The sequence below is a fragment of the Entelurus aequoreus genome, linkage group LG27, assembly GCF_033978785.1.
Source record: "Entelurus aequoreus isolate RoL-2023_Sb linkage group LG27, RoL_Eaeq_v1.1, whole genome shotgun sequence".
NCBI lineage: Eukaryota > Metazoa > Chordata > Actinopteri > Syngnathiformes > Syngnathidae > Entelurus > Entelurus aequoreus.
Genome location: NC_084757.1, coordinates 6,852,080 through 6,878,428, shown reverse-complemented (window position 1 = coordinate 6,878,428; position 26,349 = coordinate 6,852,080). Strand labels below are relative to the sequence as shown.

Genomic DNA, 26,349 nt, shown 5'->3' with positions numbered 1-26,349 from the left:
AAATTAATAATAATAATTAACTAAAAGCTGACCTTTTTTATATGTGCATAGTATGTATATATTATTAATGTTGTAAATACACTTCTTTATATATCTAGAAAGGTTGGTCCTAAAGAGGGAGGCATTTTTCTCATGAAGGTAATAAATACAAGAAAGTGTGTGTGTGTGTGTGTGTGTGTGTGTGTGTGTGTGTGTGTGTGTGTGTGTGTGTGTGTGTGTGTGTGTGTGTGTGTGTGTGTGTGTGTGTGTGTGTGTGTGTGTGTGTGTGTGTGTGTAGGTGGGCGACAGGATCATTAGCGTCAACAATCAATCAGTGGAGGGTCTGTCTCATGACGACGTGGTCAACATGATGAAACACACACATGGAGACATTTGTCTGCAGGTCTTACACACACACACACACACGCACACACACACACGCAAAGGCTAATTGCTATTGCTAGTGTCTATGTTATTTCCAATCTCCTAGCATTCTAACTTGTTAGCATGATACGTATAAGAATGCAGTCTGATGCTAGTGTGTGTGTGTGTGTGTGTGTGTGTGTGTGCGTGTGTTTGTGCGTGTGTCAGGTGGTGGCAGACACCAACATGAGTGCCATCTTCAGTCAGCTGGACAACTTGTCCACTTTGTCTTCTCACACTGAGGACACACACACACTGTGAGTACACAAACACACACACTAGAGTCCAGCACTAACTCTCCCCGGTCCCTGCAGAGGTCCACCTTCCCGTACTATCTGTCTAGAGAAGACTAGTGATGGACTGGGCTTCAGCATCGTGGGTGGATTTGGGAGCACACATGGAGATCTGCCCATCTATGTCAAGACTGTCTTCAGCAAGGTGTGTGTGTGTGTGTGTGTTGCTCCTTGCACTCCTTTAAATGTGTGTGTGTGTGTGTGCAGGGTGCAGCGGCGGTGGACGGACGTCTGAAGCGAGGCGATCGGCTGTTGTCCGTCAACAGTGAAAGTCTGGATGGCGTCACACACGAGCAGGCGGTCGCCATCTTGAAAAAACACACAGGAGCTGTCAGACTGGAAGTACTGTCCTAACACACACAAACACACAAACAACTAACGCTAGCAGCCTTGTTGTTAGCAGAGCTTGCTACATTAGCTTGTTGTGTCACGGACAAAAAGACAAATGTGATTTCATGTTGAAACCTCGTTGCCACTTCCTGTGAACAATAGCAACAACAGCGTCTTCCAAGTAATCCCATTCATGCACTCATTTAGGCTTTGCTTACCACCACAACCTAGCAAACTAGCTCCTGTTCAACTTTAGTTGTCTCTGTTGATTGTTGTCTTATAAAATGACCAGAAATAGAAATAAAATTATATGTTTATCACGAGCTGATCACTTTTTTTTTTTTGCCTTTTGCAATTTCTGCTATTGCTAATGGTGATGTCATCTTTAGGAAGAGCAGGTTGACTTTACTTGGAAGGTAGAATCGTGTTTTTTTTCTGGCATTGCGACGCCTCCAGAAGCTCACCATGGCAACCACCGTCCATTTACAGGTGTAACTCCAAAAATGTGAATACCGTGCAAAAGTCTGTTCATGACAACAATAAATGTCAAACTAATATGTGATATGAAATAATAATATACAAAGTGGAATATGTCCAGCTTTTGTTTAGCATTTGATGATCCGGGTTTACAGTTTTTGAAACCCCCCAAATGTTCAAACCTTTTCAATTTGAGGTTTTCATGACCATAATCATCAAAACTATACTGTACATAAAAATATATACAGTCCAGGCCAAAAGTTTGGACACACCTTCTCCTCATTCAATCTTTATGTCCATGACTATTTACATTGTAGATTGTAACATCAAAACTATGAATGAACACATGTGGAGTTATGTACTTAACAAAAAAAGTGAAAACATGTTTTATATTCTAGTTTCTTCAAAATAGCCCCCCTTTACTCTGATTACTGCTTTGCACACTCTTGGCATTCTCTCCATGAGCTTCAACAGGTAGTCACCTGCAATGCTTTTCACTTCACAGGTGTCATAGTTTTTGATGTGACAATCTATAATGTAAATAGTCACGAAAATACAGAAAACACATTGAATGTGTCCAAACTTTTGGCCTGTACTGTACATGTTGCAAAGGAGAAGAAAGCACGCACACACACACTGTTGTTGTTGTTGTTGTTGACAATAACAAAACATGGCATGGCACTGAGGGATATGAAGGAAAACACCACCTTTGAGGGGTCCACACTGAAGAATAACTCAAATTAACGCCATCTAAAAATTGTTTCAAATAAATAAAATACAAATAACACATTAATAAGTTAATAAAAATGGAAAATTGACAGAATACTAGTATTAAGATAGAAAACAACACAATAAATAATATAAAAACATGAGAGTTTATCATGATGAGTAAGAAAGCTGATTAAAAAGCCTTTTTTTTCAGTTCTGCAGTCCTGAGGTTCTCTGGCAAGCTGTTCCACACTTGGGGGCCACAGTGGCTCAATACTGCCTACCATGGATCTTTGTATTTGGTCAAGACAAAAGGCCAGTGCCAGAGGACCCCTAGATCCGCGAGGGTTGATACGGTAAAAGCCGGTCAGATAGACAAGAAGGTGCAAGGCCATTAAGACATTTAAAAACTAATAACAGAACCTTAAAATCGACAATGCAGCGACTTTAAAACTGCTGTAATGTGCTCTATTAGTTTCACCTTTTAAATCTAATTGCTGGAATTAACAAACCTTTGCACGATATTCTAATTATTTGAGTTTCACCTGTACTGGACCATGCCTGTCAACGCACCTGAAAACGAGCGTCAGGATGCATTTCCTGTTTTCCAGGGCAACCTTCTGGACACGTAGTTCTTGTCTCGTACTTCCAATGGGCCCACTGCGGAGTATTTTCCAGGACTTCCTGGTAGAAACAGCTTTAAAAGACCTGCACACATTCTTTTAATGACAATGTCCTGGCAGTTTAATAACAATCTTTGTGTTGGACCTCACAGTGGACTGGAGATCCGCCGTTATGTTTTTTTCAGGGCCGATACCGATTATTAGCAGTCAAGGAGGCCCATAACCCATATTTGGAGCCCATATTCATTTGCAGTCAAATATATTTACAAAATACAGGAAAAACATGCACTGTCCAAAAAATGTGATAAAACAAAAATAAAGAGGTGCACAGCAGAAAGTGAACTTAAAGAAAAAGCAAGGCCAGCAACACTCGTGTCCTTCTAATCATTTTAATACAAGCTGCTCAGGCGCTACCAAACACAGACCGCTTTCCACAATGTCTTCATCAGTGTGCCACTTTCACACTCACATCACCACAAAAGTGCACAAATAATAGACAAAATTGGAAAATGATGCAAAATAAATCAAAGACTCAGTACATTATCATAGGAAATCAAATAAAACAATTTAAAGAAAATATATATATATATATGTATATATTTCTTATTTCTTTAACTAAAATATATTTAAACATGAATAATATGCGTAAGTTAACAGCTGGACAAGGTTTTCAAAACTATGTCACACCAGTAGCGACAAAATAATATAGCGCTAATTTAGCACCAAAACCATCAGGGAATTCCACAAACATCTTTATTATGTGTCTAAGAAGAACTTTGACATGTCCATTTCTAAATATGGGAAATCTCCTGGGAAAATTGGTGAAAATATGGGATTTCTCTCCATCCCAATAACTCACCATCCACTCAGTTGTATACAGTTTGTCCATTTATTGCATTGAACATTGAACAAAATACACCATTTTTAATAAGAACTATTTTGGGCTCCTTCACATAGCTAATAGATGAGACATTTTTCAATGGTGGGTGTTACAGAAAGTATGAGAATGTGTGAGCTGCTGCCTGCTCTTCTTATATAATAAGTCTTCTTTTTGTCCAAAAAAATGTACACAAAGTCTGGACGTTTGGCAAAGATATATTTTCTGTTGTCTTCATGTCCGTCCATCTCTGTCACATTTCTCCAGGAGTGTCAAACACGTTTTAGCTCAGTGGCCGCATGGAGGAAAATCTATTCCCAACTGGTAAAATCATGGCATAATAACATCAGAATAAATACAACTTCAGATTGTTTTCTTTGTCTTACTTTGGCCAAAAATAGAACAAACACATTCTGAAAATATTACAATAAAAATATAGAAAAAACTAGCGGCAGCGGTAAAGTTTAGATCCATGAAGGAAAGAAGAAAGTGAATGAATGTTTATAACTGAATACATTTACATATGCAGAAAAATGTGTTTTCTTTTCTAACATTTATGACAACCTTTTTCCAAAACACGATATAGAATGTGAGATATAACAGGATCATGCCTACATTTAGCATTTGTTTTCAAAACGCTTACAAAAATCTACTGTGGGACCCCATTTTTATGACTTGATGGCCTAGCGCCAACACTGATGGAGTATTGGTACGTGCAAAACAGCAGCAGGTTGTAATACTAATCAAATATCATCCCATAGATCTTTCATTCGCCAGCCTTGACTTTGACACATAGGCGTTATTCCATGAAATCACACAGCACAAAACTGGCCGCTCTCCTTTAAGAGAGGCTCCGAGGCTTGTTGAGTGGATGCCATCACTGCAGTCGCAAAAACAAACCGGAAGCAAGAAGGACAAAAGCTGGATTTCCCTGCAAAAAAAGGGAGTTGTGGTGGAAAATAAAAGAAGAAACTTTTCTCAAGCAAGGCAAAAAGGTGCTTGACCAGTAGTTATTTCTGTCTACTTCACTGGTATTTATTGTATCTGCTCGTGTAGTTGTAAGACTATTAAAAATGAATCATTTCAAAAAAAGCCAATAATCTGTGGATCTTTACAGTGGACTCGGGGCGGAACCTTGGAGAACTCCTCCATGAGAATGGAAGGTTAGTCCTCCATGTGGGTTCAGCAGCATTCTTGTGAAAGCTCCAAACAAGTCGTCGCAGTAAACGCCCTCTGCACTTTTGCAACACACAGACGGGTTTGTTCTGGTCCGCTCAAGTTGGGACAAGACTTTGTGCTCACCCATGTGTGTGCGTGCCGCATTGTGTTCCCACTTCACAATCAGGAAAAATGTGCTGACTCGGCTGGCCGCGATGGGAGCGACGTTGATGCGAGGCGACATCGCTTTGCTGTCTGCACACGCCGACCGCCAACAACGCCGTAATGAACACAATCCAACCAATGACACACCCTGAGGTGTGTGCGTGATAAGCGCCTTGAGGGACGCCGCTGAAGAAGGGAAGTAAAAAGTGCCAGCATGTCAATCACACCTTTGTGGTTTTTTCAGAGCGCAAACAAGCTTTGTCCTTCTGGAATGAACAGGACCAGGAAGGGGTGTGTCCATGCAAGGAGGGTGGGGTCGAGGCCACGCCTCCCGCCGCCCTACCTTATATAAGTGGTGTGCGTCAGACAGACGTGGAGTTCGACACAAAGACACTTCCTGTGTGACAACTTCTTGCAGGTAACTGGGCTTCATTCTTCTTCTTTGAACACCTTTGTCTTTCTTCACGCTGTCTTTGTTAAGTCACTCTTTTCTATTTGCTTGGCATTTGAGAAGGTAGTTGTCAGGGAATGTAACTTAAGCTCAAAGCAGGAAGAAAGGCGCCATCCCATAATAGCCTTTGTAATAATAGCGTAGGAACAAGTCAGGTGGGACACGCCCAAGTGAGCCATGACTTATTTAACAGGTCTTCTCTTTTATTCTTTTCTCCTCCACACTTCTGGTTACTTTTTCCAAGGTGAGATCTCCAAAAACCTCTTTTGGGCTAGAAACCTGCACACTAACTTTTGGGCTAGAAACCTGCACACTAACTTTTGGGCTAGAAACCTGCACACTAACTTTTGGGCTAGAAACCTGCACACTAACTTTTGGGCTAGAAACCTGCACACTAACTTTTGGGCTAGAAACCCGCACACTAACTTTTGGGCTAGAAACCTGCACACTAACTTTTGGGCTAGAAACCTGCACACTAACTTTTGGGCTAGAAACCTGCACACTAACTTTTGGGCTAGAAACCTGCACACTAACTTTTGGGCTAGAAACCTGCACACTAACTTTTGGGCTAGAAACCTGCACACTAACTTTTGGGCTAGAAACCTGCACACTAACTTTTGGGCTAGAAACCTGCACACTAACTTTTGGGCTAGAAACCTGCACACTAACTTTTGGGCTAGAAACCTGCACACTAACTTTTGGGCTAGAAACCTGCACACTAACTTTTGGGCTAGAAACCTGCACACTAACTTTTGGGCTAGAAACCTGCACACTAACTTTTGGGCTAGAAACCTGCACACTAACTTTTGGGCTAGAAACCTGCACACTAACTTTTGGGCTAGAAACCTGCACACTAACTTTTGGGCTAGAAACCTGCACACTCACTTTTGGGCTAGAAACCTGCACACTCACTTTTGGGCTAGAAACCCGCACACTAACTTTTGGGCTAGAAACCTGCACACTAACTTTTGGGCTAGAAACCTGCACACTAACTTTTGGGCTAGAAACCTGCACACTAACTTTTGGGCTAGAAACCTGCATGCTAACTTGTTTTTGCATCAGGATCTGAAGAAGATGGCGGCCCACAAAGAGTTTGAGGCGGCGGGGAAGAAGCCGGGCCTTCAGGTGTGGCGCGTGGAGAAGCTGGACCTGAAACCCGTCCCGCCCGAACTCCATGGAAACTTCTACACGGGAGACTCCTACATCGTCCTCCACACCACCACGGGGCCGTCTTACTACGTCCACACCTGGATCGGTACGGGCGACACCTGGCGCCACACGCACTCTGACACACTTGTACTTGACGTGTTTTTGTGCAGGCGCAGAGACCTCCCAGGACGAGAAAGGGGCCGCCGCCATTTTCATGACCCAGCTGGACGGCGCCCTGGGCGGCGCCCCCATTCAGTTCACCGAGTTCCAGAACTACGAGTCCATTTACTTCATGCGGTACTTCAAGAGGGGCATCAAGTACCAGGTGACCCGTCAGCTTGGCCGCATAGATCTTGCCTCCAAATATCATTACGACGCCATTGTTAATCATATTAATTAGGCCTGTCAAAAATGGCGAGTTAACTCATGTGATTAATCACAAAAAAACGCATTAATCATGTATAGTTGCAGATTAATCACGCAACTTTGTGGAAATTATTTTTTACAGCAGACCTGGGAAAATTAAGTCCCCGTTAAGCTTTTCAATCTGACCCGCTGGACATTCCCAAATAACTGTTTTAGATGTTTAAGATGTAAAGTGTAGCTGCCATTATGATGTGCACTCATCTTTTACAATGACCATAAGTCTTCAACTATACTAAGTATTTACATGCTTGGAATCTGCATCATATACTAGTTACTATGCTCATCTAATGAGTTACTATGCTCATCTAATGAGTTACTATGGTCATGTAATGAGTTACTATGGCCATCTAATTAGTTACTATGCTCATCTAATGAGTTACTATGCTCATCTAATGAGTTACTATGCTCATCTAATGAGTTACTATGGTCATGTAATGAGTTACTATGGCCATCTAATTAGTTACTATGCTCATCTAATTAGTTACTATGCTCATCTAATGAGTTACTATGGTCATCTAATGAGTTACTATGGTCATGTAATGAGTTACTATGGTCATCTAATTAGTTACTACGGTCATCTAATTAGTTACTATGCTCATCTAATGAGTTACTATGGTCATGTAATGAGTTACTATGGCCATCTAATTAGTTACTATGCTCATCTAATGAGTTACTATGGTCATCTAATGAGTTACTATGGTCATCTAATGAGTTACTATGGTCATCTAATTAGTTACTACGGTCATCTAATTAGTTACTATGCTCATCTAATGAGTTACTATGGTCATGTAATGAGTTACTATGGTCATCTAATGAGTTACTATGGTCATCTAATTAGTTACTATGATCATGTAATTAGTTACCATGGTCATGTAATGAGTTACTATGGTAATGTAAGTCACAGCAGGTCAGACGAGGCACCAAGCAGTGTGGGTGGGGAGTGTTTCCACAGAGTGTGAAATGTGGGTGTCAGGGACAGACGCGGAAGGAGATTTTTACAACAAAGTAGTAAAGTTTAGTGATGTATCACATATATCACAGATAGTAGGTGGGTTTTTTGTTTTTTTGCGTTCATATTTCACTGTTTGTTGCATTTTTGTTGCGTTTGGCTTGATTGTAAAACATGTGGATGGAGAGGGGGTGTGATGTTCATATGTTGTCAATATTCAGTGTTTTGTCCTTCATAGTTAATATTGTAAATCCCACATTCTTTATTTTCATGTACAATCTGGGTGTCTCATTCAGTAAAAAAATTTAAAATTCCATTCCGTTTTTTAAGGCGGTCTGTCATAACCTTTTTAGCATTCAATCAGACATTATTGTGAGGTTTTGTATTAGTGTTGTTAAAAATAGATATACTGGCCCCCAGACACATTTTTTCTCTAAATTTGGCTCCCGGAGTCAAAATAATTGCCCAGGCCTGATTTACAGTCATTTATTTTGAGCTCCTTTATCTAACGGGCAAATGGTTACCTGCAAGTCGGCGTGAGTTATTGTCAATGCATACACTTCATTTTGCTTCAAAAAAACCACAAGACTTTAGATCAAACTGTTACCAGGTTTTCAACAATAAATTATGTACATTCAAGTAAAACACAAAAAAATGTTTGTGTATGACATTCTGACATAAAATTGCATCGCGTAAAAATATCCGGATCTTTTTTTGAGGTTAATTTAAATGTTTACTGTGATTAATCACGATTAATCCAAATTCAAAAAGTGTGATTCATCTGATTTAAAAAAAAAAAAATTTTAATCATTTGACAGCACTAACATTAATATATTATTAGTATTATTACCAAGGCTGTCAAAGAGTAAGAATTGTATGCAGAATAATCACAGGGTTAAGTCACAGGGTGTTAAATTTGGCCTGACTTAAAAATAAGTTAGCATACATTAATCAGGTGATTCATTCAAATGAATGCATTAATTTTAGGGGTGCACAAAATTCACATCACATCCGAATTGCGATTCTTATTTATACTGATTCTAAATCGAGTCATGATTTTTAAAAATCTATTTAAAAATTAAATAAATATGTGTGTGTGTATATGTATGTATACATACATACACATATATATATATACATATATATATATATACATACACATATATATATATATAGCCTGATTGTAGCTGAGATAGGCTCCAGTGCCCCCCGCGACCCCGAAGGGAATAAGCGGTAGAAAATGTATATATGTGTGTATATATATATATATATTTTTTTTGTTTTATTTATTTTATTTATTTATTTATTATCGTGTTCTGTTTGTGTTGTGTTGTGTTTGCTCGGTTCTCGTATTATCGTTTAACCTGCCCATTGTACAGCACTTTGGCTACCCCTGTGGTAAATTTTAAATGTGCTTTATAAATAAAGTTGATTTGATTTGATTTGATTATATATACTGTATGTATATATGTGTATATTTACATATATGTGTATATATACTGTATGTATGTGTGTGTATGTATGTATATATATATATATATATATATATATATATATATATATATATATATATATATATATATATATATATATATATATTATTATTATTATTATTTTTTTTTTTTAATAAGAAATAAGTGTTTAGTCCATGTCCGTACTACCAGAAGGAGCGTTTGTAACCTGTAATCTGTTTTGAAAAAGTTTCCTTATAATAATGTTATCATCACCTGAGGATGGAATCGTTAGGTGCCCAATGATTCACATGCCTAGTAAATTTCTAGGGGTGCACAAAAAAATCCATTCACATCCAAATTGTGATTCTCATTCATTGATTTTCAAAAATCAATTATAACCTTTTTTAGTATCGATTTTTCAAAAGACTTTTTGAGGCCATGTTCGTGCAACTAGAAGGAGCTTTTCTTACCTAGAACCTGTTAGGAAAGAGTTTTGTTATAGTTATCATACCCAATAATACATTCAGTCCTGAATGGAATGGTCACCCAGGAATGGGAGTGGGATCAAATGGTTCACACACCTAATCATTTCTACAGCCCTAATGATCACCAAGATCAATTCCTCTCTGCTTCAGAAAGGGGGCGTGGCATCAGGCTTCAAGCAGGTGGTCACAAACGACGTCAACGTCAAGCGTCTGCTGAAGGTCAAAGGTCGGCACCAGATCCGCGCCACAGAGATGGACTTGTCGTGGAAGAGCTTCAACAAAGGAGACTGTTTCATCATCGACTTGGGCAAGGTGAGGAGGAGGGGGGAGGGGGGGGGGGGACTTTCTCTGGATCCCCGCTGACCTTTTGTGTGATTGACAGGACATCTTCCACTGGGCAGGAAGCGAGAGCAACCACTACGAGCGCCTGAAGGCCACGCAGGTGGCCTGCGACATTCGCGACAACGAGCGTCGAGGCCGAGCGACGCTGCACCTGATCAACGAGGGCTCTGAGCCGGAACTTGTCCTCGAGGTGACATCATCATGTGCTTTCTAAGAAAACATCTTTTCAAATGTAAAGTTAAGATCAGGGCATTAAGTCTCAATGCCATTGACAACATGATTATGGAAAGTGCTTACTTCACTTCAGGTGGTGAAGTAAGCACCTCATAGTTACTATTTGACTTTGTCCTTCTACATCTTCCATCCACATGTCCTCTGTAATAGTCTTACTTTGCATCACAGCCTCATCCATTCAAAAGCCCAGAGAGTTACTTGCTAATTTAGCATAGCTTCAAACGCCGTCATCGTGACACATTTATGCTTGTATTTCTAAAACCACCGTATTATTTACATTTATATTCAAGCTGAACTTTTTTACTTACTATATACTGTCTAAGAGCAGGTGCTTTTTCAAAGTTTTTGACAATTTTTTGGAGTTTTGTTTACTTTTTCAATGAATGCCGAAGCTGCATTGCAGTTTTGAGTGAACATGACAGCAGTAGGAGATAGCCAACACTTTCCATTTTGCAGTAGGAGATAGCCAACACTTTCATTTTTGCAGTAGGAGATAGCCAACACTTTCATTTTTGCAGTAGGAGATAGCAAACACTTTCATTTTTGCAGTAGGAGATAGCAAACACTTTCATTTTTGCAGTAGGAGATAGCCAACACTTTCATTTTTGCAGTAGGAGATAGCAAACACTTTCATTTTTGCAGTAGGAGATAGCAAACACTTTCATTTTTGCAGTAGGAGATAGCAAACACTTTCATTTTTGCAGTAGGAGATAGCCAACACTTTCATTTTTGCAGTAGGAGATAGCCAACACTTTCATTTTTGCAGTAGGAGATAGCCAACACTTTCATTTTTGCAGTAGGAGATAGCCAACACTTTCATTTTTGCAGTAGGAGATAGCCAACACTTTCATTTTTGCAGTAGGAGATAGCCAACACTTTCATTTCCTGTTAAACCTTTTCTTATAAACTTTCAACATTATTTCATTTCCTGTTAAACCTTTTCTTATAAACTTTCAACATTATTTGGGATATAAACACATGACTATTGAACATATTAGATTGAACTGATTTTTAGTTGTTAATTTAGTCTTTGTTTATTGTTCACACAGTAGGAAAGGAATTCACATGGCCCCATTCGGCGCAATTTACCTGACACATGACAAATTGGGAGGTGCACTATCCGCTTTAGCCGCCAGATGGCAGTAAGGAGTTGAATAGCCTGTTTGAGGCTGTTTAGGGCGGCTATAGCTGCAGGGATAAGGCTGTTTAGGGCGGCTATAGCTGCAGGGATGAGGCTGTTTAGGGCGGCTATAGCTGCAGGGATGAGGCTGTTTAGGGCGGCTATAGCTGCAGGGATAAGGCTGTTTAGGGTGGCTATAGCTGCAGGGATAAGGCTGTTTAGGGTGGCTATAGCTGCAGGGATAAGGCTGTTTAGGGCGGCTATAGCTGCAGGGATAAGGCTGGTTAGGGCGGCTATAGCTGCAGGGATAAGGCTGTTTAGGGCGGCTATAGCTGCAGGGATGAGGCTGTTTAGGGCGGCTATAGCTGCAGGGATGAGGCTGTTTAGGGCGGCTATAGCTGCAGGGATAAGGCTGTTTAGGGTGGCTATAGCTGCAGGGATAAGGCTGTTTAGGGTGGCTATAGCTGCAGGGATAAGGCTGTTTAGGGCGGCTATAGCTGCAGGGATAAGGCTGGTTAGGGCGGCTATAGCTGCAGGGATAAGGCTGTTTAGGGCGGCTATAGCTGCAGGGATAAGGCTGGTTAGGGCGGCTATAGCTGCAGGGATAAGGCTGGTTAGGGCGGCTATAGCTGCAGGGATAAGGCTGTTTAGGGCGGCTATAGCTGCAGGGATAAGGCTGGTTAGGGCGGCTATAGCTGCAGGGATAAGGCTGTTTAGGGCGGCTATAGCTGCAGGGATGAGGCTGTTTAGGGCGGCTATAGCTGCAGGGATGAGGCTGTTTAGGGCGGCTATAGCTGCAGGGATAAGGCTGTTTAGGGCGGCTATAGCTGCAGGGATGAGGCTGTTTAGGGCGGCTATAGCTGCAGGGATAAGGCTGTTTAGGGCGGCTATAGCTGCAGGGATGAGGCTGTTTAGGGCGGCTATAGCTGCAGGGATAAGGCTGTTTAGGGCGGCTATAGCTGCAGGGATAAGGCTGTTTAGGGTGGCTATAGCTGCAGGGATGAGGCTGTTTAGGGCGGCTATAGCTGCAGGGATAAGGCTGTTTAGGGCGGCTATAGCTGCAGGGATGAGGCTGTTTAGGGCGGCTATAGCTGCAGGGATAAGGCTGTTTAGGGCGGCTATAGCTGCAGGGATGAGGCTGTTTAGGGCGGCTATAGCTGCAGGGATAAGGCTGTTTAGGGCGGCTATAGCTGCAGGGATGAGGCTGTTTAGGGTGGCTATAGCTGCAGGGATGAGGCTGTTTAGGGCGGCTATAGCTGCAGGGATAAGGCTGTTTAGGGCGGCTATAGCTGCAGGGATGAGGCTGTTTAGGGCGGCTATAGCTGCAGGGATAAGGCTGTTTAGGGTGGCTATAGCTGCAGGGATGAGGCTGTTTAGGGCGGCTATAGCTGCAGGGATAAGGCTGTTTAGGGCGGCTATAGCTGCAGGGATAAGGCTGTTTAGGGCGGCTATAGCTGCAGGGATAAGGCTGTTTAGGGCGGCTATAGCTGCAGGGATAAGGCTGTTTAGGGCGGCTATAGCTGCAGGGATAAGGCTGTTTAGGGCGGCTATAGCTGCAGGGATAAGGCTTGTTCATGCTGCTGAATTCAGTTTCCAGTTTGTTTTTGTACTTCAGTTTTGCTTGAAGTACCTGTTTTTTTAAACACACAGTTTGAACAGTAACACTGTGTTTGAATATTTCATGAAGTGATTTTTAGGCATAGCAGTTAGAGAATCACTGCATGAATCCATTGTTTATTGCAAGTGGTTCCGGGTCGAGCTGTTCAGTGATTTTCTGTCAAGTAGGAATTATTATTCATAAATGTAATATTTACTTTATAGATGTAGCATATACAAGTTTTTAAATGTGATATTTAACATGAAGGCATAACATTAAAGACTGAAATGTGGCCACAACAAGCCTGTGGACCCCGACTTAAACAAGTGTAAAAACTTATTGGGGTGTTACCATTTAGTGGTCAATTGTACGGAATATGTACTTCACTGTGCAACCTACTAATAAAAGTCTCAATCAATCAATCAATGATTGTGCTGACTTTACAGATGCCATGTCCATCATGTTTACCGTGACAGTCTAGGACTTTGTTCACACTGTGTGTCCTTTTCTGCTGTCAACTTAATGGCGTTGTCGTGGCGACCGTGTGGCATTCTCAGGCGCTGGGACCGCTGCCCCCGCTGCCGGCAGGAAGTAGTGACAAGACGGCGCACGCCCCTCACCCGGCCTCGCTGCACATGGTACAACACACTCTCAGCCGGGCACCTGGGACAACACACTCTCAGCCGGGCACCTGGGACAACACACTCTCAGCCGGGCACCTGGGACAACACACTCTCAGCCGGGCACCTGGGACAACACATTCTCAGCCGGGCACCTGGGACAAGACTGATCCAGGTGAGGTTTGTGTGCAGGTGTCCAACGCCGGCGGCGAGGAGGTGAAGATGAGCAAGGTGGCCGACAAGAATCCCTTCAAGCAAGACATGCTGTCCCACAAGGAATGCTACCTGCTGGACAACGGGCAGGACAACAAGATTTTCTTCTGGAAAGGTAGTTAGCTCGTTAGCTCCTCAGTTAGCAGCCCACTTTGTAAACATTGATTGTCTCTGTTATATTTACCTTAACTATAGGATCAACTATATCGTACATAGACGGGTTATATTTATAGGGTATATATCAACTATGGCTTATCAATTGCTCAAACTAGATGTAACATGTATAGATGATCTATGAGGCACCTGTAAGATAACTAGCTTAAACTATATGTTGTATAGACTCTATATCTTATATGTACAGCAGGTGATCTATGGTGATATATAGTAATATATAGGTGATCTATGGTGATCTATAGTGATATATAGGTGATCTATAGGTGATCTATACATCATATCGGTAGGTTGGAGTTCAAATCCCAGCCGAGTCATACCAAAGACTATAAAAATGGGAGCCATAACCTCCCTGCTTGGCACTCAGCAACAAAGGGTTGGAGTTGGGGGTTAAATCACCAAAATGATTCCCGGGCGCGGCGCCGCTGCTGCTCACTGCTCCCCAAGGGGATGGGACAAATTTCACCACATCTAGTGTGTGTGTGACAATCATTGGTACTTTATCTATTGGTGATCTATAGTGATATATAGGTGATCTATTGGTGATGTATAGGTGACCTATGGTGATCTATAGGTGATGTACAGATGATCTATAGTTGATGTATAGATCATCTATAGGTGATCTATAGATCATCCAAAGGTGATCTATAGATCATCTATAGATGATGTATAGGTGATCTGTAGGGTATATATAGATGATCTATAGATCATCTGTAGGTGATGTGTAGGTGACCTATGGTGATCTATAGGTGATGTATAGATCATTTATAGGTGGTGTATAGTTGATGTGTAGATGATCTATAGATCATCTGTAGGTGATGTATAGGTGATCTATAGGTGATAAATTGGTGATGGTGTGTCCATGATGTGTCCATGGTGTGTCCATGATGTTTCAATGGTGTGTCCATGATGTGTCCATGATGTTTCAATGGTGTGTCCATGGTGTGTCCATGGTGTGATAATGTGTCCATGATGTTTCAATGGTGTGTCCATGGTGTGATAATGTGTCCATGATGTTTCAATGGTGTGTCCATGGTGTGATAATGTGTCCATGATGTTTCAATGGTGTGTCCATGATGTGTCCATGATGTTTCAATGGTGTGTCCATAGTGTGTCCATGATGTTTCAATGGTGTGTCCATGATGTTTCAATGGTGTGTCCATGATGTTTCAATGGTGTGTCCATGGTGTGATAATGTGTCCATGATGTGTCCATGGTGTGATGTGTCCATGATGTTTCAATGGTGTGTCCATGATGTTTCAATGGTGTGTCCATGGTGTGATAATGTGTCCATGATGTTTCAATGGTGTGTCCATGGTGTGATAATGTGTCCATGATGTGTCCATGGTGTGATAATGTGTCCATGATGTTTCAATGGTGTGTCCATGGTGTGATAATGTGTCCATGATGTTTCAATGGTGTGTCCATGGTGTGATAATGTGTCCATGATGTTTCAATGGTGTGTCCATGGTGTGATAATGTGTCCATGATGTGTCCATGGTGTGATAATGTGTCCATGATGTTTCAATGGTGTGTCCATGGTGTGATAATGTGTCCATGATGTTTCAATGGTGTGTCCATGGTGTGATAATGTGTCCATGATGTGTCCATGGTGTGATAATGTGTCCATGATGTTTCAATGGTGTGTCCATGATGTTTCAATGGTGTGTCCATGATGTGATAATGTGTCCATGATGTTTCAATGGTGTGTCCATGATGTGATAATGTGTCCATGATGTTTCAATGGTGTGTCCATGATGTTTCAATGGTGTGTCCATGATGTGATAATGTGTCCATGATGTTTCAATGGTGTGTCCATGATGTTTCAATGGTGTGTCCATGATGTGATAATGTGTCCATAATGTTTCAATGGTGTGTCCATGATGTTTCAATGGTGTGTCCATGATGTGATAATGTGTCCATGATGTTTCAATGGTGTGTCCATGATGTTTCAATGGTGTGTCCATGATGTTTCAATGGTGTGTCCATGATGTTTCAATGGTGTGTCCATGGTGTGATAATGTGTCCATGATGTTTCAATGGTGTGTCCATGGTGTGATAATGTGTCCATGATGTTTCAATGGTGTGTCCATGATGTTTCAATGGTGTGTCCATGATGTTTCAATGGTGTGTCCATGATGTTTCAATGGTGTGTCCATGATGTTTCAATGGTGTGTCCATGATGTTTCAATGGTGTGTCCATGATGTTTCAATGGTGTGTCCATGATGTTTCAATGGTGTGTCCATGATGTTTCAATGGTGTGTCCATGATGTTTCAATGGTGTGTCCATGATGTTTCAATGGTGTGTCCATGATGTTTCAATGGTGTGTCCATGATGTTTCAATGGTGTGTCCACCCTGCAGGACGCGCGGCCAACGAGGACGAACGTTCTCACGGTTTACAAATTGCCAACAAGTACATCAAAGATAAGAATTACTCCTCCCACTGCCAGGTAATCTCCTCCAAGAAGTGTCCATCATCTTGTCTTGACGTGCGTCCATGTCTTCATTCCTTCTTGGGTTCTGACACGCTCAGGTCCAGGTTCTGCCCCAAGGGGCCGAGACCACCCTTTTCAAGGAGTACTTTGAGAACTGGCTGGACAAGGACGAGTCCACCGGACCTGGCAAGCAGTACACCATCGGGAGGATCGCCGTGGTCAAGCAGATCCCCTTCGACGCCTCCAGCCTCCACGGCAACGCCAAGATGGCCGCCCAGCACGGCATGGTGGACGACGGCTCCGGCAAAGTCCAAGTCAGTGGTCTCGCCACACCTCCCTCCTGCGGGGGTGCTCTTCACCATTGTGCTGCTGTCTTGTCTCCAGATCTGGCGAGTGGAAGGAGGAGACAAGGTGGCGGTGGATCCCGCCACCTACGGAGAGTTCTATGGCGGCGACTGCTACCTGCTGCTGTACACCTACAAGCTGGACGGCAGAGAGAAGCGCATCATCTACATCTGGTCAGTGTAGTCTGTGCTGCTGGCCTCTACATGTTGGACTGACAGCCCACCTCTGCACCCTCCAGGCAAGGAAACAAGTGCAGCAAGGACGAGCTGGGCGCCTCCGCCATTTTGGCCGTTAAACTGGACGATTCCATGGGAGGCGTGGCCACTCAAGTAAGTCAAATCATTGTGGTGGTCACGCTAAGCTAGCTGAATGTCATCAATCTTTATTAACTGCTACTTTTCCTGACAACATCAACATCGCTGAAGTTATTCCCATTTATAAAAATGGTGACAAACATATGGTCTCACTTGTGTCTCTACGAGCTCAATTTGCAAACATTCTTTAGAAAGTATTTGTAAACAGACTTGAGAAGTGGATTGACAAACATGAGCTAGTAATCATCTACATCCTGGCACTTTGTAGAAAACTTAGACTTATGTCAAGCTTTTCACACAATCCATCATGCCTTACTTCTGCAAACATGCAGGAGAGCGGTGAAGTACTTCTTTAAGTAATACTTCTCAATATGTGCAAGTACTTCTTTAAGTAATACTTCTCAATATGTGCAAGTACTTCTTTAAGTAATACATCTCAATATGTGCAAGTACTTCTTTAAGTAATACTTCTCAATATGTGCAAGTACTTCTTTAAGTAATACTTCTCAATATGTGCAAGTACTTCTTTAAGTAATACTTCTCAATATGTGCAAGTACTTCTTTAAGTAATACTTCTCAATATGTGGAAGTACTTCTTTAAGTAATACTTCTCAATATGTGCAAGTACTTCTTTAAGTAATACTTCTCAATATGTGCAAGTACTTCTTTAAGTAATACTTCTCAATATGTGGAAGTACTTCTTTAAGTAATACTTCTCAATATGTGCAAGTACTTCTTTAAGTAATACTTCTCAATATGTGCAAGTACTTCTTTAAGTAATACATCTCAATATGTGGAAGTACTTCTTTAAGTAATACATCTCAATATGTGGAAGTACTTCTTTAAGTAATACATCTCAATATGTGCAAGTACTTCTTTAAGTAATACTTCTCAATATGTGGAAGTACTTCTTTAAGTAATACATCTCAATATGTGGAAGTACTTCTTTAAGTAATACTTCTCAATATGTGGAAGTACTTCTTTAAGTAATACATCTCAATATGTGGAAGAAGAGTAACTTGTGGGGTTCCACAAGGCTCGGTATTGTTATTTATACTTTATTTAAATGATATGCAATAAATGTAAATGTATTATGTTTGCCGATGATATTGTTGAGGAGAAGACTTGAAGGAAGTGTAGTAGAGGTCAAGTTCCAAATCTGATGCTATAGTTTATAAAGTAAGACACTTGCTGAATAAGACATGTCTGCACGTGCTCAGTGGCCTAGTGGTTAGAGTTGGGAGTTCAAACCACAGAGTCATACCAAAGACTATAAAAATGGGAGCCATTAACCCCCACTCAGCATCAAGGGTTGGGAGTTAAATCACCAAAATGATTCCTGGGCGTGGCCACCGCTGCTGCTCACCGCTCCCCTCACCTCCCAGGGGGTGATCAAGGGTGATGGGTCAAATGCAGAGAATAATTTCGCCACACTTAGTGTGTGCGTGTGTGTGTGTGTGTGTGTGTGTGTGTGTGTGTGTGTGTGTGTGTGTGTGTGTGTGTGTGTGTGTGTGTGTGTATCATCTGTGCTGTTCAACTGAGCTACCTAAATGTACTCCTTTCATTCATTCATCCATTGTTGGTTGTTGTCAGGTCCGTGTGACTCAAGGCCAAGAACCTCCTCACCTGCTGAGCCTGTTCAAGGGCCAGCCCCTGGTGGCCCACCTGGGCGGGACATCCCGCAAAGGTGGCGACAAGACACCGGCCGCCACGCGACTCTTCCACATTCGCCAGAGCCGCAACAAAGCCACACGGGCTGTGGAGGTTGTGGACTGACCACTAGGTGGCGCCTGCAATAGAAAGCTGACTCTCCACTCTCCCGTCACAGGTGGTGGCGGACGCTGCGGCGCTCAACTCCAACGACATCTTTGTGCTCAAGTCCCCGAGCGGGAACTTCCTGTGGAAGGGCCGCGGAGCGACGGCGGAGGAGATGGTCGCCGCCAAACACGTGGCGGGCATGCTGGGCGCCACCCCCACTGAGGTGGCAGAGACCAAAGAGACCGGTGAGTCCTGACGTGCGGCTTTGATCCCATGACTACTTCCTGTTCTCACTTCCTGTTCTCTGCTCGCCACCAGCAAGCTTCTGGTCGGCGCTGGGCGGGAAGAAGCCCTACCAAACCTCGCTGGTCCTGCAGACCGCCGTGGTGAGGCTTCCCCGACTCTTTGGATGCTCCAACGCCAGCGGCAGACTGACGGTGAGACACACTCCACTTTTGTGGGGCAAAGACGTCTTTGTGACACACCTCTGGTCTTCAGGTGGAGGAGGTCCCTGGAGACCTGACCCAGGTTGACCTGGAGACCGATGACATCATGATTCTGGACACTCATGATCAGGTGCTGATGACAATCTCTCACATCACATACTTCCACAAGCAGATCTCACCCCTTTCTCTCACATCACATACTTCCACAAGCAGATCTCACCCCTTTCTCTCACATCACATACTTCCACAAGCAGATCTTACCCCTTTCTCTCACATCACATACTTCCACAAGCAGATCTTACCCCTTTCTCTCACATCACATACTTCCACAAGCAGATCTCACCCCTTTCTCTCACATCACATACTTCCACAAGCAGATCTTACCCCTTTCTCTCACATCACATACTTCCACAAGCAGATCTCACCCCTTTCTCTCACATCACATACTTCCACAAGCAGATCTTACCCCTTTCTCTCACATCACATACTTCCACAAGCAGATCTCACCCCTTTCCCTCACATCACATACTTCCACAAGCAGATCTCACCCCTTTCTCTCACATCACATACTTCCACAAGCAGATCTCACCCCTTTCTCTCACATCACATACTTCCACAAGCAGATCTCACCCCTTTCTCTCACATCACATACTTCCACAAGCAGATCTCACCCCTTTCTCTCACATCACATACTTCCACAAGCAGATCTCACCCCTTTCTCTCACATCACATACTTCCACAAGCAGATCTCACCCCTTTCCCTCACATCACATACTTCCACAAGCAGATCTCACCCCTTTCTCTCACATCACATACTTCCACAAGCAGATCTCACCCCTTTCTCACATCACATACTTCCACAAGCAGATCTCACCCCTTTCTCTCACATCACATACTTCCACAAGCAGATCTCACCCCTTTCTCACATCACATACTTCCACAAGCAGATCTCACCCCTTTCTCTCACATCACATACTTCCACAAGCAGATCTTACCCCTTTCTCTCACATCACATACTTCCACAAGCAGATCTCACCCCTTTCTCTCACATCACATACTTCCACAAGCAGATCTCACCCCTTTCCCTCACATCACATACTTCCACAAGCAGATCTCACCCCTTTCTCTCACATCACATACTTCCACAAGCAGATCTCACCCCTTTCTCTCACATCACATACTTCCACAAGCAGATCTCACCCCTTTCTCTCACATCACATACTTCCACAAGCAGATCTCACCCCTTTCTCTCACATCACATACTTCCACAAGCAGATCTCACCCCTTTCTCTCACATCACATACTTCCACAAGCAGATCTCACCCCTTTCCCTCACATCACATACTTCCACAAGCAGATCTCACCCCTTTCTCTCACATCACATACTTCCACAAGCAGATCTCACCCCTTTCTCACATCACATACTTCCACAAGCAGATCTCACCCCTTTCTCTCACATCACATACTTCCACAAGCAGATCTCACCCCTTTCTCACATCACATACTTCCACAAGCAGATCTCACCCCTTTCTCTCACATCACATACTTCCACAAGCAGATCTCACCCCTTTTTACTTTCTTTCTTCACTTCCTCTTCTCACCGTCTAACACACTCATCAAATAAGTCAATACATGATCAATACATCAATATTTAGCTAGCTAAATTAAGATTCACATCATATTTCCAAAAGGTCCAAGATGTTTATCAGTATTCTTCTTAGGAAACACTTTGACTTTCAACAGCTTTTCATCATATTAGTACTTTGTTTGACATCTTTATGTAATGATCATATTAGTACTTTGTTTGACATCTTTATGTAATGATCATATTAGTACTTTGTCATCTTTATGTAATGATCATATTAGTACTTTGACATCTTTATGTAATGATCATATTAGTACTTTGTTTGACATCTTTATGTAATGATCATATTAGTACTTTGTCATCTTTATGTAATGATCATATTAGTACTTTGACATCTTTATGTAATGATCATATTAGTACTTTGACATCTTTATGTAATGATCATATTAGTACTTTGTTTGACATCTTTATGTAATGATCATATTAGTACTTTGTCATCTTTATGTAATGATCATATTAGTACTTTGACATCTTTATGTAATGATCATATTAGTACTTTGTTTGACATCTTTATGTAATCATCATATTAGTACTTTGTTTGACATCTTTATGTAATGATCATATTAGTACTTTGTTTGACATCTTTATGTAATGATCATATTAGTACTTTGACATCTTTATGTAATGATCATATTAGTACTTTGACATCTTTATGTAATGATCATATTAGTACTTTGTTTGACATCTTTATGTAATCATCATATTAGTACTTTGTTTGACATCTTTATGTAATGATCATATTAGTACTTTGACATCTTTATGTAATGATCATATTAGTACTTTGACATCTTTATGTAATGATCATATTAGTACTTTGTTTGACATCTTTATGTAATCATCATATTAGTACTTTGTTTGACATCTTTATGTAATGATCATATTAGTACTTTGTTTGACATCTTTATGTAATGATCATATTAGTACTTTGACATCTTTATGTAATGATCATATTAGTACTTTGACATCTTTATGTAATGATCATATTAGTACTTTGTTTGACATCTTTATGTAATGATCATATTAGTACTTTGTTTGACATCTTTATGTAATGATCATATTAGTACTTTGACATCTTTATGTAATGATCATATTAGTACTTTGTTTGACATCTTTATGTAATCATCATATTAGTACTTTGTTTGACATCTTTATGTAATGATCATATTAGTACTTTGTTTGACATCTTTATGTAATCATCATATTAGTACTTTGTTTGACATCTTTATGTAATGATCATATTAGTACTTTGTTTGACATCTTTATGTAATGATCATATTAGTACTTTGTCATCTTTATGTAATGATCATATTAGTACTTTGTCATCTTTATGTAATGATCATATTAGTACTTTGACATCTTTATGTAATGATCATATTAGTACTTTGTTTGACATCTTTATGTAATCATCATATTAGTACTTTGTTTGACATCTTTATGTAATGATCATATTAGTACTTTGACATCTTTATGTAATGATCATATTAGTACTTTGTCATCTTTATGTAATGATCATATTAGTACTTTGTTTGACATCTTTATGTAATCATCATATTAGTACTTTGTTTGACATCTTTATGTAATGATCATATTAGTACTTTGACATCTTTATGTAATGATCATATTAGTACTTTGACATCTTTATGTAATGATCATATTAGTACTTTGACATCTTTATGTAGTGATCATATTAGTACTTTGTTTGACATCTTTATGTAATGATCATATTAGTACTTTGTTTGACATCTTTATGTAATGATCATATTAGTACTTTGACATCTTTATGTAATGATCATATTAGTACTTTGACATCTTTATGTAGTGATCATATTAGTACTTTGTTTGACATCTTTATGTAATGATCATATTAGTACTTTGTTTGACATCTTTATGTAATCCATTCCATCATTTCATCCCACATGCTGCTATGCTAAAGCTTTTAAGTGTTGGACGTGCTTACACAAGTTGAATATTTCCCTATGGTTATGTTTCTCCTCTTTTCTTGAGAAGAATTATTGGCTAGCAGCTTTTCATTTGCACCAAATCATTCAATTATAAGTAGAGATGTCCGATAATGGCCTTTTTGCCGATATCTGATATTCCGATATTGTCCAACTCTTAATTACCGATTCTGATATCAAGCGATACCGATATATACAGTCGTGGAATGAACACATTATTATGCCTCATTTTGTTGCGATGCCCCGCTGGATGCATTAAACAATGTAACAAGGTTTTCCAAAATAAATCAACTCAAGTTATGGAAAAAAGTGCCAACATGGCACTGCCATATTTATTATTCAAGTCACAAAGTGCATTCTTTTTTTTAACATGCCTCAAAACAGCAGCTTGGAATTTGGGACATGCTCTCCCTGAGAGAGCATGAGGAGGTTGAGGTGGGCGGGGTTCGGGAGGCGGGGTTTGAGGTGGGGGGTTAGCGGGAGGTGTATATTGTAGCGTCCCGGAAGAGTTAGTGCTGCAAGGGGTTCTGGGTATTTGTTGTGTTGTGTTACGGTGCGGATGTTCTCCCGGAATGTGTTTGTCATTCTTGTGTGGTGTGGGTTCACAGTGTGGCGCATATTTCTAACAGTGTTAAAGTTGTTTATACGGCCACCCTCAGTGTGACCTGTATGGCTGTTGACCAAGTATGCGTTGCATTCACTTGTGTGTGTGAAAAGCCGTAGATATTATGTGACTGGGCCGGCACGCAAAGGCAGTGCCTTTAAGGTTTATTGGCGCTCTGTACTTCTCCCTACGGCCGTGTACACGGCGGCCTTTTAAAAAGTCATACATTTTACTTTTTGAAACCGATACCGATAATATCCGATATTACATTTTAAAGCATTTATCGGCCGATAATATCGGCAGTCCGATATTATCAGGCATCCCTAATTATAATACTTTTTCATCAATAAATAAAGGCTTTGTATATTCTCTATATCCAACATTATGTATTATTTCAACTCACCTCTTTACTTTTGTCATTATTTCTGCACAATAACTCAGTTATGCTAACACCAGCGAGCAGTTAAGAATAAATAATGATTTTTGAACATATTTTGCTATATTTATTACTAAAATATTCCTAGACACTTTATATTGTATATTTCCATATAAGATTTTCACTTCATATTATCATCTATTTTATACCTAAAATGTGTAAATACAGTGGTGGTCAAAAGTGTACATACACTTGTGAAGAACATCATGTCATGGCTGTCTTGACTTTACAATCATTTCTACAACTATATATATATATATATATATATATATATATATATATATATATATATATATATATATATATATATATATATATATATATATATATATATATATATACACACATCCATCCATTTTCTACCGCTTGTCCCTTTTGGGGTCGTGGGGGGTGCTGGAGCCTATCTCAGCTGCATTCGGGCGGAAGGCGGCGTACACCCTGGACAAGTCCCCACCTCATCACAGGGCCAACACAGATAGACAGTATTCACACTCACATTCAAACACTAGTATATATATATTTATATATAATATATATATTTATATATAATATTTATATATATATATATATATATATATATATATATATATATATATATATATATATATATATATATATATATATATATATATATATATATATATATATATATATATATATGTATATATATATATATATGTATATATATATATATATGTATATATATATATATATGTATATATATATATATATGTATATATATATATATATATATATGTATATATATATATATATGTATATATATATATATATGTATATATATATATATATATATATATATATGTATATGTATATATATATATATATATATATATATATATATATATATATATATATATATATATATATATATATATATATATATATATATATATGATATATTGATATATAATATAAATACATATGTGCTGGCTGAGCTTGACGTATTGCTTCCTGTTAGTTAAGTAGCTTTTTATCCACTTGTGGCTCCGTCCTTTTCCTCTTCACATGAGCGAAGACTAACTTTGTTTTCCACGCCAGATCTTCATTTGGATCGGGAAGGACGCCAACGAGACGGAGAAGGGGGGCTGCATGCGCATCGGTAAGACCGCCCAGGACTCTCAGACGTGGGAGAAGGTCTTCAGCACTCATGCAAACCTCTGTTTACCTTTCAGCTGAGGACTACGTGAACTCTGACCCCTCCGGTCGCCATGGTACCCCCATCAGCATCATCAAACAGGGGGAGGAGCCCGCCTCCTTCACTGGCTGGTTCATGGCCTGGGACCCCGTCTTCTGGGACAAAGACCCCTTGGCCGGCATGCAAGTTGCACATTAGCGTCTCTAAAATCCTGCGTGAAAAAGAAAAAAAAAACCTTATTGCAATGAACGCTTGCGCTTTATAGATCCAACATAAGTTAGGAACCACTGTACCCACAAGCTTTATAGATCCAACATAAGTTAGGAACCACTGTACCCACAAGCTTTATAGATCCAACATAAGTTAGGAACCACTGTACCCACAAGCTTTATAGATCCAACATAAGTTAGGAACCACTGTACCCACAAGCTTTATAGATCCAACATAAGTTAGGAACCACTGTACCCACAAGCTTTATAGATCCAACATAAGTTAGGAACCACTGTACCCACAAGCTTTATAGATCCAACATAAGTTAGGAACCACTGTACCCACAAGCTTTATAGATCCAACATAAGTTAGGAACCACTGTACCCACAAGCTTTATAGATCCAACATAAGTTAGGAACCACTGTACCCACAAGCTTTATAGATCCAACATAAGTTAGGAACCACTGTACCCACAAGCTTTATAGATCCAACATAAGTTAGGAACCACTGTACCCACAAGCTTTATAGATCCAACATAAGTTAGGAACCACTGTACCCACAAGCTTTATAGATCCAACATAAGTTAGGAACCACTGTACCCACAAGCTTTATAGATCCAACATAAGTTAAGAACCACTGTACCCACAAGCTTTATAGATCCAACATAAGTTAGGAACCACTGTACCCACAAGCTTTATAGATCCAACATAAGTTAGGAACCACTGTACCCACAAGCTTTATAGATCCAACATAAGTTAAGAACCACTGTACCCACAAGCTTTATAGATCCAACAT

General features: G+C 40.5%; 2 protein-coding genes across 2 annotated transcripts in view; both read left to right on the top strand.

Moving 5' to 3' along the window:
- The window catches only part of patj (PATJ crumbs cell polarity complex component), a 51,539-nt gene extending 46,491 nt beyond the window's left edge, over positions 1 to 5,048 (top strand). Inside the window, exons 43-46 of the mRNA XM_062039158.1 lie at positions 278 to 382; positions 571 to 659; positions 717 to 840; positions 903 to 5,048. Coding sequence (XP_061895142.1) covers positions 278 to 382; positions 571 to 659; positions 717 to 840; positions 903 to 1,049 — 465 coding nt within the window. The 3' untranslated portion in view covers positions 1,050 to 5,048. The remainder of the gene's footprint in view (positions 1 to 277; positions 383 to 570; positions 660 to 716; positions 841 to 902) is intronic.
- Positions 5,049 to 5,315: 267 nt separating this feature from the next.
- Positions 5,316 to 25,852, top strand: LOC133644579 (gelsolin-like). Its single transcript, XM_062039186.1, has 17 exons — positions 5,316 to 5,451; positions 6,547 to 6,739; positions 6,804 to 6,958; positions 10,098 to 10,259; positions 10,330 to 10,479; positions 13,798 to 13,878; positions 14,053 to 14,188; positions 16,609 to 16,697; positions 16,781 to 16,996; positions 17,067 to 17,200; positions 17,266 to 17,356; positions 18,935 to 19,105; positions 19,170 to 19,344; positions 19,418 to 19,536; positions 19,598 to 19,675; positions 25,248 to 25,308; positions 25,382 to 25,852. Exons 2-17 carry the CDS (start codon positions 6,559 to 6,561, stop codon positions 25,540 to 25,542), a joined length of 2,160 nt encoding a protein of 719 aa, XP_061895170.1. The 5' UTR covers positions 5,316 to 5,451; positions 6,547 to 6,558; the 3' UTR covers positions 25,543 to 25,852.
- Positions 25,853 to 26,349: the final 497 nt, after the last annotated feature.

What these genes read in the sequence shown, in the direction of transcription:
- LOC133644579 (XM_062039186.1), top strand. Translation starts at nt 6,559, where the DNA reads ATGGCGGCCCACAAAGAGTTTGAGGCGGCGGGGAAGAAGCCGGGCCTT. An exon ending in AAGCGCATCATCTACATCTG is followed by an intron (nt 17,201 to 17,265) that starts GTCAGTGTAGTC and finishes TGCACCCTCCAG; the next exon opens with GCAAGGAAACAAGTGCAGCA. An exon ending in ACGCCAGCGGCAGACTGACG is followed by an intron (nt 19,537 to 19,597) that starts GTGAGACACACT and finishes TCTGGTCTTCAG; the next exon opens with GTGGAGGAGGTCCCTGGAGA.